The 13,980-nt window shown below is 54.4% G+C and overlaps 1 protein-coding gene across 1 annotated transcript in view; it reads left to right on the top strand.

Annotated features, from left to right (window-relative positions):
- The first annotated feature begins 8,998 nt into the window (after window positions 1-8,998).
- PRRX2 (paired related homeobox 2) overlaps window positions 8,999-13,980 on the top strand; it is a 51,148-nt gene continuing 46,166 nt past the window's right edge. The window contains exons 1-2 of the mRNA XM_021691562.1: window positions 8,999-9,018; window positions 9,115-9,275. Of these exons, the coding sequence (XP_021547237.1) occupies window positions 8,999-9,018; window positions 9,115-9,275 (181 nt within the window). The remainder of the gene's footprint in view (window positions 9,019-9,114; window positions 9,276-13,980) is intronic.

Raw genomic sequence — 13,980 nt, forward strand, 5'->3', positions numbered from 1 at the left:
AGGTCTGGAGGTGGGGGTGCTCTTCCTTACATCTGGCCTTCAGGGGTGGGATGTCCTGCAGCAACTCTGGGTGTGGGCCTGAGAGGGTCTGCACAAGCAGGAGTAAGGAGCTGACCCCTGCTCTGTCACAGCCCCTGGGCACCACACTGTGGAGCCAGGCCCTGCCGCCTGCCTGTCGCCCAGGCTCCTGTCTTTAGAAAACTCCTTGACCCCTGACCTCCCTCCTGTCAGCAAGGGCAACCTTACTTCCTCCATCTGTCTCCCATTAAGGCTCTGTCACTCAGAGCCTCTGATTTAAGTTCTGAACCTTCTCTCTTCTTTCCTTGCCACTGCCTCTCACTGCCCTACCAGCCTAGCCACTTCCTGCTGCCGAATTCCAGGATTCCTAGGCAGGCTGGGGGTCCTAGAGCCAAGCACCCAGAGCCCAGACTCTGGCTGGGTCTGCCCCTGCCCCAGGGAGTTTGGGAGTCCCTCTGACTGTCCGATGTACAGAGAGGGATAACCTTAATATATAAAGAACTGTTAAAAATCAACAAGAAGAAGGCAAAAACACTAACAAAAAAATGGGCAAAGGACATGCACAGGTGAGTCCCAAAGGATGAAAAACTGTTAACAAACACGAGGAGAGAAGTCTAGCCTCTCCAGCCGTCCAACACCGACAGTGATAATAGCTGCCGTACCCCACACGAGACTCTGTCCTGTAGCAGTTCAACAAAGCGAGTCCAAGAATAGCGGGTACTGTATGATTCCCACTTAGGGAAACGTGGTATGTGTATGTGTACCCGTGCATGCACGGGCCCGTAAGCAGGACAGCCGCATACTAAGGTGTTAGTGGCAGCTCTTTCTGGGTGCTGGGATCTGGGGCACATGGATCTTCTTTGTGTTTCTGTGTATTTCCTACCTTTTTACCAGTGAGTGTCTTGCCTGAGACTCAAGACACTAAATCAGCCACAGGCAGGGAATCAGGCCCCGCACCCCCCTCCTGTACCTAGGGTTGGAGGGAAGGCCGTGAGCACCAGGACCAGGCCCTGCTCTGTCCACAAAATCCTCCTCCCAGCGCCGTCCTTCCCAGCACCCAGGTCACCTGCCCTGGAGGCCACCCCCAATCCCCTTCTTCCGGGCCCTCCCAGCCTGGATTAGCACATCATTCATTTTCTTCCCCGGTCCTCTGGGGCGCCACAGGGCCCAGCCTGACTGTGAGTGATACATTGAGAACAATGACAGCCTTTGGTCGAGTTCATCCCGTGTCCCATGAACTGGATTAGAAGCTCAGTGTTCGTGATCTCGTTGACTAGTCATAACACCCAGGAAGGACGCAGGAGCAGGATTCCCACATCATAGTCTGGGGCTCAGACTGATGGCCAACTGATGGCTAGGGACCTCCCGAGGGGCCCAGTCTGGATTCACACCCAGAGCCTGGCTCTTAACCTCTCCTCGGAGCCCCTGCTCAGGACGCCTGCCACCAGCCCAGCCCCGGCCCTCGCATGCTCACACGCTCTTGCTCACACGCTCGCACACGCTCACGCATGTACTCAGGCGACAGACTCTCACACGTTGTCCTGAACGCTCACACATGTGTGTTGGTCACACAAGACGTTCTCACACCCTGTCACACTCTCGCCAACATATTCTCACACACACACCCTCTCTCACGCAAACGCATACTTCCTCAGACACACCATCGTACACACTCACACCCTCTCTGTCTCTCTCACGCACATACACAAGCTCACACGCAGGAGGGCGGCCCCGGGGTTGGGGGCGACTGGTCCTGCTCCATTCCCAGGACCTTCACCCTCCCCAGACCCCTGTCAGCAGCCAGGTCTGTCCCTTATAAGGCCCTTAAGGGGGAAGTGGGGTGAAAGGCCCCCGTTTTATTTCTCCTCTTTTGATTTGGCTGAGTTTCCATAAAGTGAGATATTTGGACAACGTGGCAATCCGCCACAAGGAATACTGCTTTCTCTACTTGGTGGACAGCCTCCAGCTTCAGCCCCTGGCACGTCCCAGGGGCACCGAGGCTCGGAGATGGAGGGCTGGGCATATTTGTGAAGGGAACGGGACTGCAGTCACAGGGACCGGTGCCCCCGGGGCTTCCTCCTGTCTGCACTTCTCTGCTTGCCCCCCCTCCCTTCCCCTCCTTCCCCCTCCCCCACACCCTGACCCCACCCTGACCCCTGACCCTCATGACCTGAGCCTGCTCGGCCCTTTGTGGAAGGACAAGGCCCCGATTCTCTGCTCTCAGGGGCCTAACCCTCCGTGGGCTCAGGGGGGGAAACTGAGGGACCAGGAGGCCGGGAGGAGGAGTGGGTGGTAGGACCTTGGCCGGGCCGGGGAAGACTCTCCTGTCCCCTCCTTCCTTCCATCTGCTCTCCTAAGAAGCACCGAGGAGCATTTTGGGGACCCTGACACCCAGGAACCCCACCCCTGCTGGCCAGAGTCCCCTGCTCCAAGGGCAGCCTCCTCCCTGACATGGTTCGCGCTCCATACAAACACTGCCAGGCGGTCCTGGTGCCCTGCTCTTCCAGATGAGGTGAAGCCCAGGCGGACAGGCTGAAAAGGTGCTTGGAGCCTGTCTTAGCTGCTCGAGCCGCCATGACAAAATACCATAGACGGAGGTTGGCGGGGGGGGGGGGGGGGGCGCTTAAACAACAGCCATTTATTCCTCAGAGTTCTGGAGGCTGGGGAGTCCAAGATCAAGGTGCCAGCAAGCTAGGTTTCATCCTGAGGCCTCAGCTCTTAGCTGGTAGGTGGCCACTGTCTTGCTACGCGCTCCCCTCTTCCTTGCGGGCGTGTGCAGAGAATGCATGCAGACGGCTCTTCCTCTTCTTGGAGGGGCACGGATCCCATTCTGGGGGCTCCACCCTCGTGACCTCATCTAACCTAATGACCTTCCAATGGCCCCACCTCCTAATACCATCACCTTGGAGGTTAGGGCTTCAACATATGAACTCAGAGGGCACGAATGTTCAGTCCATACAGAGCCCCTCAGGCCCCTCGCCCCAAGACAGGAGGGTTTCCCTTTCTCAGCCTCCCTGCCCCAGCTACACGAGAGGATGGTGGTTTCGGGGCTTGCCTCCGTGCCTTCCTGCTCCAGAAATCAGGAGGCCTACTGAGAGTGACCTTTAGCTTCACATGGGGTAACCATCCCAAAAAATAGCGCCCAGGCCTCTCCCTGGCATATCCTCACCTCGTCAATGCTGGTCAGCCTGCCTCCGCCTCTCCTGTCCTTGGCAAGCAGGTCTGTGTGGTCTTGGCCCAGGCCTTGCCCTCTCTGAGCCAAATGGGTGTGGGGAGGGTCCCCAGGAGGTCGGAGCCTGCCCCATCTCTGGCTGGTCCATGAGCCCAGAGTCCTGATCCCAGAAACTCTCCCATCTGAGGCCGGCTGGTGCCCAGTTGGCATCAGTTCTTGGCAGGCCAGCCCAGAGGCAGAGAGCTCAAAGGAAGGGACCACTGGGCCCCCTCCAGCCGCTGTAGCCAGGCGCGGTCAGGCTCTGCCAAGGGAGGGCTCAGATCCCTTGGGGAAGGAGGGAGGGCAGAGGTGGGCACAGGGTCCTTTGTGCTCCACTCCACCCCCACTGGCCCTGCTTGGCAGAGCGGACGCAGGAAGAATCTGGTCGGCCATCCGTCAGGGAGACAGAGTGGGCCCGTTCGAGGAGGGGAGCCGGGAAATTTGATCATTAAGAAACCCTCCTGGCTGTCTGGGGGAATTTAATTAAATTGCTGGAGAAAGCTATGAGAGAAGACCACATCTGGAACCAATATGTGGGCTTTGATTTTTTCCTCCTCTCTCTCTCTCCCTCTCTCTCCTTCCCTCCTTCCCCCTTCCCATGTCACTGCGTAAAAGGAACACAGTTGAGCCCTGGAGTACTGGTTCCTCTGGGATCGGATTCCTGGCAGAGGCGGAGAGAAACCACAGGCGGGGACACAGACTGAGGGGAGAGAACAGAGATGAAGTCTGAGACGGAGATGGGGTGGGAGGGCCGGCGAAGAAGGGGTGTGGGGCCAGGCTGTGCCTTGAGATTTGGCTGTGGAGGTGTCAGCGGTGATAAGAGGTAAAGGACCAAGAGAGTAATTCCAGAGGATTCCAGAAATCAACACACCGAGCCAAGGGTCCCTCAGGTAGCCAGCATTTATGAAGCCCCTGGCCTGCTTGAAACACCCATTGTGGGGTGAATCGTCCCCACACCCTGAGGCGTAGATCCTCCATTTACAGATGGGAGGGAAGTGACTGGCCTAAGGTCACAGAGCACGTGAATGGCAGTGTGTGTTGGGGGCTTGATCTCAGGCCTATCTGGATACTGTCTAGACAGGCTATGCGGGTCACTCTGATTGTTATTACTTCACTAGGTGGCTATTTATTTCATGTTTGCCGGTGCCTGGCACCGGGCTGGACTCTGGGGAGGCAGCCGCGTGGAAGGCAGGCAGGAAGCTCAGTGCTGGGTGCTGGCAGGGGCCAGGACAAGAGGACCTCGCCTGGGCAGTCAGCAGCAGTTAACGTGAATGCTATGCCTGGGCAATGAGTCAGCCGAGAGAGGGGAGGTGCGGACAGAGGCATTGGGGTCCCTCTGTTGCCCCCTGTGGAGCAGGACCCTCTAGGCCCCAGGCCCCTGCCCTGAGCTGGGCCAGAGCGGGTACTTATAGGTGTGGGGATGAGTAGACAGCTTCCCAGCCCTCACCCCATGGCTGAGCCATCGACAAGGGCCTAGTCCCCTCTTTCAGCCACTTTAGCTTATTAACGATCCTGTTCCTGGTCTCCAAGCCTACCCCCTCCCCCCAGGTCCCAGAGCCCTCAGGCCCAAACAAGGCTCCCAGAGGCTCCTGCCAGCCAGGGCTGTAGGGGGAGAACATGGTCCCCACTCTGGGCAGGCAAACTCTGGGGTAATTCCCTTCCTCCCCACAAACCCAGCTCCTTCCCTGTAGCTGGCATAGCCCAGGTTGGGGGGCGCTCCCTTGACCACCCCGGGACCCTGAAGTCCTACTTCTATCCAACATCCACTTCCCTCTCCCTCTGCAGGTTGCGAGCCCTGAGGGTGGGAACCGGCCTGTTCCCAGCGTAGTCCCAGGCCCAGGCCCAGGCCCAAGAGTGGGCACAGGAAGGAGCGAGGCACACATTTGTGGAATGGGTGTCCCATGACCTTGGTGCGTGCAGAGCAGTTAATCATGAAATTCAAGCTCAAGAGCTTGGCAGGGAGGGGAAAGTGAGTCACAGTGAGACCAAAAAGGATGTTGTAGCAGGGCTCGGGCCCCTTGGAACAGGTCAGGTAAGAGGCTCTGTGGGTCCTCTGCACAGGCTGGGTCCCCCACCTGGACATCCGAGATCCTATCTTCTTTCTCATGCTGAATCCTGCTCTGCCTCAGGAGTCCACTCAATGCCCCTTCCTCAGGGAAGCCCTCCCCACACCCCCTGCCCACATGATCCCATGATCCCCAGCTCTTGCTGCTTCTTTATCTTCTCTCTCTGGGCTATCTGGGTCACCATTCTGTCCCCATGCCCCAGCCCAGCACCAGCACCAGACGGCACTCAGTGGAAAACCTGTCATAGAGGTACTGAGCCCTGTATTCAGGCGCATCTGGCTTGTGAGCTGGGGGGCAGGGCGGGGAAACAGGCCAGTCCTGCCTGCAGGTTCTGCTCTAGGTCTGGGGAAGCAGTAACAGTGGTGGTGACCGTGTCCTGTGAGCTGGGGACCAGGCAGAAGCTAGGGAGGCCCGGCAGAACCTTCTTACAGCCTCACGGTCCCCCTCAGGGAGGGAGAGCGGGTCGCTCTTGTTAACCCCATTTGGCAGATAAAGAAGTGAAGGTTTGGGGAAACTGAGTTGCTGGCCCACAGTCGTGGGGTTGAAGGGCTGAGCTGGGACTGGAACTCCCTATTTCCTCCTGGTGGAGGCAGGAAGGCCTTCAGGAGTCAGAGGGAGCAGCTCTGAGCCACGAGAGGCAGGTGGGTGTTGGGGAAGGGAAAGGCCCCGAGGCCGAAGGGCTGTACTAAGATCTGGGTGACTCAGTGGGGGTGGGGTGGTAGGGCAGGGGCACAAAATGCAATGGTCAAGGCTCCATGAAGGGAGGGAGCAGGAGACCCGTGGCCTGCAGGCCATCGGCAGCCCGGCTAATCTGAAACAAACACAGAGGGAGACGCAGGGTCCCTCTTGCAGGCCCTGACAGGGTGATGATATACAGAGTTTTAAATAAGTGTATCTCATTAGGGACATATTGTCTGGCAGGAGAAAAATGATGCCCTTCCCCACCCCTGCCTCCCCTCCCACCTCCCCCCCCCCCAAAAAAAGGAGGGGGGAAAATCCAATGCTACAGCTAAAAAGGAAATTGCATTAATACAGATTGTTTTATTTAAAAAACCTTGACCTCCACTTCAAAAAAAGTCATTAGACATTCTCCTTCTCAAAGGCCGCCAGAGCCGTTATGGGGAGGCCTGTTCATTCTTCAATGACTTACTGTTCCCGCGCTTGGGGAAATGTGTGAGGGATCGGGGAGTAATTTAAGGCTCCCTGCAGAAAGGTGTGTAAATCTTTGCATGTCTAAAGAAACTTTACCAGACCACTAAGTCAGAGGAAAAGAAAACTGGCAGAGCGACCCGCCCACCCTTTTTTCCGTTTCTTGCCTTTGGAACTCTGATCTCTTTGATGGTAAAAATGGTCATATTTCACCCCCAAAATATCAGCAATCAGCGAACGAAGGAAGTAGGAGCCCATGGGGAGTTTCGCCGCCGATTAGGCCCTTGGTTTAATTATTTAACGCCTGCCTGGATCGTGCAGGCTGTGAACACACTCTCCTGGCGTGGGTTCAAGAACAAGTTATAAATAATAATAACCATTATATCCCCAATTAAGCTGGTGAGCTGAAAGCCTCGTTCCCCCCCTTCCATCCCCGCCTTGTCCTCAGCCGCTGCCCCCCCTTCTTGGCACATGCCCCCCCATGCTGTGTGCAATGAGGAGCCCCATACGCTCCACCCCACTCACCGCAAAGTAATCACAGCAAGATGGTGCAGGGCCCGGGAGGGAGCCAGGGCAGGGCCTGAGGGCTCGAGAGACCTTTGTGAAGCAAGCTCAGGGCTCCCCGGGCCTCAGCCTGTGCCCCTGGCCCCCGGCGTCCTTCCCCCGACTCTCAGAGAAGGCAAGGCTGGAATGCTAGGGGCAGTCTTCCAGAAGCCAGCTGCAGCGCGAGGTGGGTCCCCAGTTTGGGACTGGTCCTTTCCCCTTTGAGCCTCAGTTTCTCTCTCTGTAACAAGAGGGAGTTCTCCAACAGGGGTCCTGCTGGTTGTCACATGGGTCCCAGTAGCCCAGAGCCCACGGCTTGGAAGAAGTGTTTGTCATAACAGAATGGCCGACGCATCCAAGTCTAGTCTGGACAACACCTCATCAGAGTCCCACCGTTCAAAGCCTTTTCTTCATACCCGCACGTGAGGCTCGTCCACTATGTCCCACGCGCCAGGCCCACTCCATCCGTGAGGTAGGGCCTGTTGTGACCTCCGGCTGACAGGCCAGGGAACCGAAGTCCAGAGAGGTGAAGGGACCCACTCCCCCAGCTGGGAAGTGTCCAACACGAGGCCACTGCATCCCCAAAAATCTAAAACCGAAATGGAAAAACAAAAAGGCCACGTGGAGGCTGGTCCGGAGGTAGCGGGTTATCTGAATTTCAGTCAGTTGCAGATGGAGCTCCTTGTCCCACTGTTTCCCCTCTTCTCATGACTGCATTTGGCTAACCTAAAAAAAAGAAAAAAATTGCCACGTGGAAGGAGAAGAAAAGAGAAGCTAATATACTGACTTGTCATCCGGACAGATAAAGTTACTGTGATTGTCTTCACATTAGCTCTGGGGCTCCTGGTTGGCAAGGCAAAAAGGGAAATGCAATGATTGGCCAGGTCTCATTATTTTGGGGGTTTTTTGTTGTTGTTGTTTTGTTTTGTTTTTTTGTTGTTTTGTTTTTTTGGAAGAGACCATAATTCTTCAAGAGAAATACAGAACTTCCTAGTCCTACATTCTCGTGGAACAACTTGGCATGATGGTTAGGAGCCTCACAAACTTAGCAGGACACAGAGCGTATGCTTTCTCAGCCTCAGTTTCCCCTCCTGGCATGGTAGTTGTGAGGATGCTGCAAGACAGTACGCCTGGTTCAGAGTAACGCTCGTGAAATGTGAGCCCCTCTCTTATGGAGCCCAACTCTATCTTTGGATTTGCAGGTGAGGCAGAAACATTTTTCAAAGGGGCATAATATTTCAACCCTTGCCAAGAGCTGAGAACCAGTCACTTCAGCAGGATATCCCAGTAGGGAGATCCCCAGGGAGGAAACTGAGGCTTGGGAAAAGTCTGGGCAGAGAGCTGAGGGGGAGAGCCAAATGTCCTGCCCCGTTGGGCTTGGCATTACTTCCCACAGGGTGGACCGCGGTCCGGGATACATGGGGAGCCCTGCTGTGATCGCAGCCTGACACAATATTTACAGAACCCTGCAATCTGTCACGGTCATGCCTGGTCACGTCTGAGTCACATCAGCCTGCGGTGTTTACGATTCCCCAGACGCACAAGGGTGAACAGTGAACACAGTTTAGCCTGTGTGCCGTCCCTGTGAAACCATCTCCTTCGGAAGAGGCTCCTGGGTATGTGGCTCCTGGAGCTGATCAGGTGACCCAGAAGAGCCTCAGGATTCCACGTCATCCTTGGTCTCTGCTTACCCATCTGTGAAATGGACCTGGTCCTTGAGTGTTTGACGGCCAAGTGTCTTGCCAAGGCTGTCGTGACCAAAGAATGACATTGATATAACTCCGGAAGAAATAGAGAAGCATTGCAGTAGAAAAATGAGTAGTGATCATAAAGAGACATCTTACAAATGAGAGATGCAAAAAGTCATTATATACCAAAAATATTCATCAATAATTCAACGTATGCAGGTTGAAACAGGAAATGCCTTTCAAAATTTAAAATAAATTATGATTACCACTCTGGCTCAGCCCTGCCGGCAGAGGGGGCAACCATCGCCACCCCGGCTGGCATCATGCTGCCCTCGGACCCCTGGTGAAGTCCGAGATCATCACAAAGAGAGCCAAGAAGTTCATCTGGTACCAGTGAGACTGATAGGTCACAATGAAATGTAACCGGCATTGGCCATAGGATTCAGGGAAGGTTCGGGGGCCGGTTCTTGAGGCCCAACGGGGGTTATAAGAGCAACAAGAAAACAGAGTACCTGCCATCCAGTGGCTTCCAGAAGTTTCTGGTCCACAACATCGAGGAGCTGAAAGTAACAATGATGCTGGTGTGCAACAGAGCTTACTGTATGGGGGTCCTCAAAAGGTTTTGCCCAAGAACTGCAAAGCTGTTCTGGAAAGAGCAGCAGATAGCTCACGTGCATGTTTTATCTGTGTTAGATAAAACCGGAAAGACATTGCCATGAACAAACAAATAAAATAGCTCATGCTAACCGGGACGCAGGGACCCAGGAGTAGACACTGATGCAACCTTTCTGGAGGCTATATGGCAATATGATCAAAAGTCTTAAATCTTTTGCAGAATCTTTGACCCAGTGTGTGAGTTTTCTATTTGCTGCTGTAACAAATGATCACAAGCCTTGTCTTTTAAACCGATATAAATGTATTTTAACTTTCCATTCTAGAGATCAGATAGTCCTGGGCTGAAATCAAGGCCGGCTGGGCAGGGCTGCATTTCCTTCTGCAGGCTCTGGGGAAGACTCTGTTTCCTTGCCTTTTCCAGCTTCTAGAAGCTGCCCATGTGAGTTTGTGGCTGCTCTCCTCCTTCTTCAAAGGCAGTGCTGGCCTGCTGAGTTTTTCTCACATCCAGGCTCTCCTACCTCCCTCTTCCCCTTTAAAGGACCCATGGGTTTACACCGTAATCTAAAAGGATCTCCTTATCTTAAGGTCACCTGATAGGCAAGCTTAACTCCATCTGATACCTTAATTCCATCTGCTACCAAATCCACAAATTCCGGGGACTATGACTGGGACATCTTTGGGAGGCTAATATCAGCCCACCACAGCCAGATATCTTAGGTATTTATTATCAAGAAAAGAAGTACGGAGGTATAGCAGAGTAGGGAATGATGTACCACTGGGCTTTCATTAAAAATAGTGGTGGAGGAGGGGCGCCTGGGTGGCTCAGATGGTTAAGCGTCTGCCTTCGGCTCAGGTCATGATCCCAGGATCCTGGGATCGAGTCCCGCATCGGGCTCCCTGCTAGGCGGGGAGCCTGCTTCTCCCTCTGCCTCTGCCTCTCTCTCTCTCTCTCTCTCTCTGACTCTCATGAATAAATAAATAAAACATTAAAAAAAAAATAGTGGTGGAGGAGATACAGTGAGCAAGTTATAAAAAGTTGTTACATTGTAGCTTGACTTTTATAACATGCGTGATGATCTTTGTCTGTCTAGGATACAGATATAAGCTAGAAAGATATACTCTAAAGTTATTTTTAGCTCACTCCTTTTCCTTGGCCTTCAATATTGAATAAGTATAGTGATTATCTTCAATCTCTTCCATTAAACCAACTTTTAAAAAATGTACTGAATATCTGTTGTGTGTCAGAGAGCTCTTACAATGGGATATACGTGATTTTTATTTTCTTAATTTTACTTATGTCTTCTAAAATCTCCACATTAGGGGCACCTGGGTGGCTCAGTCGTTGGGTGTCTGCCTTCGGCTCAGGTCATGATCCCAGGGTCCTGGGATCGAGCCCCGCATCGGGCTCCCTGCTCCACAGGAAGCCTGCTTCTCCCTCTCCCACTCCCCCGGCTTGTGTTCCTGCTCTCACTAACTCTCTCTCTGTCAAATACATAAATAAATTCTTAAAAATAAATAAATAAAAAATAATAAAAAATAAAATCTCCACATTACGCATCTTATTTCTGTGATAAGAAAATCAACTTTTTTTTTTTTTTTTTTTAGCACAGGAGCTTTTGAGACTCGGGTAAATATGCACTTCGACTCATGGAGAGACCTAGGAGCCAACCTCCAATAGAGCCACCAATTAAGGATCAGCTCCTTCTCCCTGGAATCTTCTCTGGAGAGCAGGGATCGTCTCTGCTCTCCTCTATTTCTCCCCATCCCCGCTGCCTGGAGCAGGGCCTGGTTCTGTAAGGCCTTGTTGAACTGAGGTTCCCAACTGGGATCCTGTTTACTGTTCATTCCCCACTCTGGGTTCACATCACAGCATCGATCTAAATCACCGTGGAAATTATTTCTTTTCTAGCTGTATCCCTTTGGGGTAATGAGTTCTGCCCTCTTGGGATTAACTGGAGTTTCCTTGGGTGCATTTCCAGGCTGCAACAGGCCTGGAGCTCTTGCTCAAGGGCTCAGCTTTGGTATAGCAGCCTATGTCTGCTGCCTCACTCTGCCATCCCCATACCACCCCGGCCCCCAGTGCCAGGACTGGCAAGGGTAGTAACAACAACAACAATAATAATAATGCCACATTCGTGAGAATTCTTTTGGGTAGGTCCCTTTATTATCCCTAGGTACAGATGATGGATCAGCCTCAGAGGGAACTAGTGAGTGACCTCTCCAAGGCCACACAGCTCGTAAGTGGCAGGGAAAAGATTCAAACCCATGTCCCCCCAGCTCCGGAGTCTGACTTCGTTATCACTGCCCTGCACTGCTTCTTGGAATAAATGTGGTTTTTGTTTTGTTTTGTTCTGTTTTTTAAGATTTTGTTTATTTGTCAGAGAGAAAGAGAGAGAGAGAGCACAAGCAGGGGGAGTGGCAGGCAGAGGGAGAAGCTCCCTGAGCAGGGAGCCCGATGCGGGCCTTGATCCCCGGACCCTGAGATCATGACCTGAGCTGAAGGCAGCCGCTTAACCGACTGAGCTACCCATGCAAGGTGCTTCACAATATATAGATAGATCGATTGATTGATCAATCAACCTATATCTATATCAACTTACTTAATTCTCCAACCAGCCCATTTTACAGATGAGATAACTGAGAGGAAACAGTCTAAAGAGACTTCTAAGGTCCACAGCTAGGAAGTTCAAGGTCTGGATTTGAACCCAGAAGGCTGGGGCCAGAGCACCATCATTGTACACAGATACAGGACATTACCTCTCTGTGCGTGTAGGATGAATGAATGAATGATTGAGCTGATGGAGGAAGTCACCGTGACGGAGACCCAACCACCGTACTTCTCAGCCCTGGGCCTCACTTTACCTAGCTGTTCAATGGAAGGGCTTGGACCGAACAGTTTCCATGGTTCTCCCAGCTCTGGAAAGAGCCTCTGCCTTTGCTGCCTCAGTTTCCCCATCCAAGGGAACAGGACGTATATGGCCCCTCAGGCCCTTCCCAGCTCCACAGGCCCATACTGACAGTACCCTCCCTGTATTCTAGGCCCCGGGCCCAAGATTTCAACTGCGGAATACCCGTAGTGCCTGGGAGACTGATACTTCATTCGGCCCATCCTAAGGGGGAGAAGCTGGGGCTCAGAAAAGGAAGGTGACCCGCTGGAGGCCACACAGGGGTGCACAGCAGAGCTGGGCCTGGAACCTGGTCTCTGACACCAAAGCTGTTCGGAACGCTGAGCTGCCCTTTTCCTGGGATGAGCCCCCACTCTTGGACTTGGTGGGCGCTCCAGCAGGGCGAGTTCCCAGAGCCGAGTAGCAGCCCCACTCTGCTCGGTCCCTCAGAAGATCCTTCAGCCACACACACTGTGGGCACTGCTCCCCTTTCGCCCACTTTTCTCACTGGGCACTCCTTGGGGGCAGCTTTCCAAAGAAGAAGAACCCTATTCGTTCCGAACCCTCAATCTACCCAAGTGTGCACCTCCATGGACCGACCTGGTCAACTCCACTTGGGGGACACTCAGCCTCATTTTTGGGGCTTGTCCATTGTCTCTGGGGGAAAAAAAGTGACTCATGCAGAACGCAGTCTGCTGGGCTGCAGGCCCCCAGGGGTGCACACTGGGCTGGTTTTGTGCGCAGGAGCCCAGAAAGGACACTCTGAAGGCCTTCTCCTGGTGGGCTTGTTTCTGTGACTTGGCATGATGGCTGTTCAGGGACAGCAGGAGCGCAGGGCCGGGTCCCCCTGCAGCTGCCCGCGGAAAGGCCTGTGGCATCCGGACGGCCTTCAACCTCAGCTCCGCCACCAGAGCATCTTTTCTGCGCTTTCCTTGAAAAACAAAAACAAGAGCGGAGACCCAAGCCTGCCTCTCTCTTACCTTGTCCCCCATCTGTCAGTCTGGCTGTCATCTGGCTGTCTATCCTCTCTGTATCTAAACTAGGAACTCTCTCCTACCGGCTTGATTTTCCTTGGGGAGGGCCTGGAGCATCCTGGAGATGGGCTACTAGGGGTGTGTGTTGGGGGGCCATCGGATGCCTACCCCCCCGCAGCTGGAGGAGGAGGTGCTTTCTGGGGGGGGGGGGGGGCAGGTCGAGTGACCAAGGTGGACCTCGGCTTCTGCTTCTTTCCGGCAGATTAAGAAAGAGCTGGGGTGCGTGGGGGAATGAGGGTGGAGTTGGGAGTTCTGCTCTTCGCCGTCAACTGTCTCAGAGTCGCTCCCCTTCACCCCTGAGGAGGAAGTTGTGAATGGAAGGGGCGGTGGGGGGGGGGTCGCTGCTGATCCCTCCACTGTCGCCTCCCGCGGACACTTGTTGGGGGATTTAACAAACCCCCAAACACTGAGCTTTCCCACTCGTTACGATGTGGGTGGGGAGGGTGAAGGGAGGACACCCCTCCTTCGTCCGTCTCCCCGCCCCCAGCCTCCCGCCGGACTCGGCGCGGGACCCCCTCCCACCCCGCAGCCGCAGGGTGGGGGCGGGCGAGGCGCGGCGGAGGGAGGAGGAGAGGCAGGGGCGAGGTCTGCTTCAAGAAGGGGCGTGTGGCCCGAGGAGCTCGCGCTTTAGCAACTTGGAGCGAGCGAGGCGGCCGAGGGGAGGGAGAAAGTTTGCTTCCCCGACGTCAGCGCCGGGCGGGCCGCGGCGGCCGGGGGGCGAGGAGGCGGCGGGCAGCGGGGCCGAGCGCGGGGCGGCCGGGGCGCGCTCGC

The sequence above is a fragment of the Neomonachus schauinslandi genome, chromosome 13 (genome assembly GCF_002201575.2).
Source record: "Neomonachus schauinslandi chromosome 13, ASM220157v2, whole genome shotgun sequence".
NCBI lineage: Eukaryota > Metazoa > Chordata > Mammalia > Carnivora > Phocidae > Neomonachus > Neomonachus schauinslandi.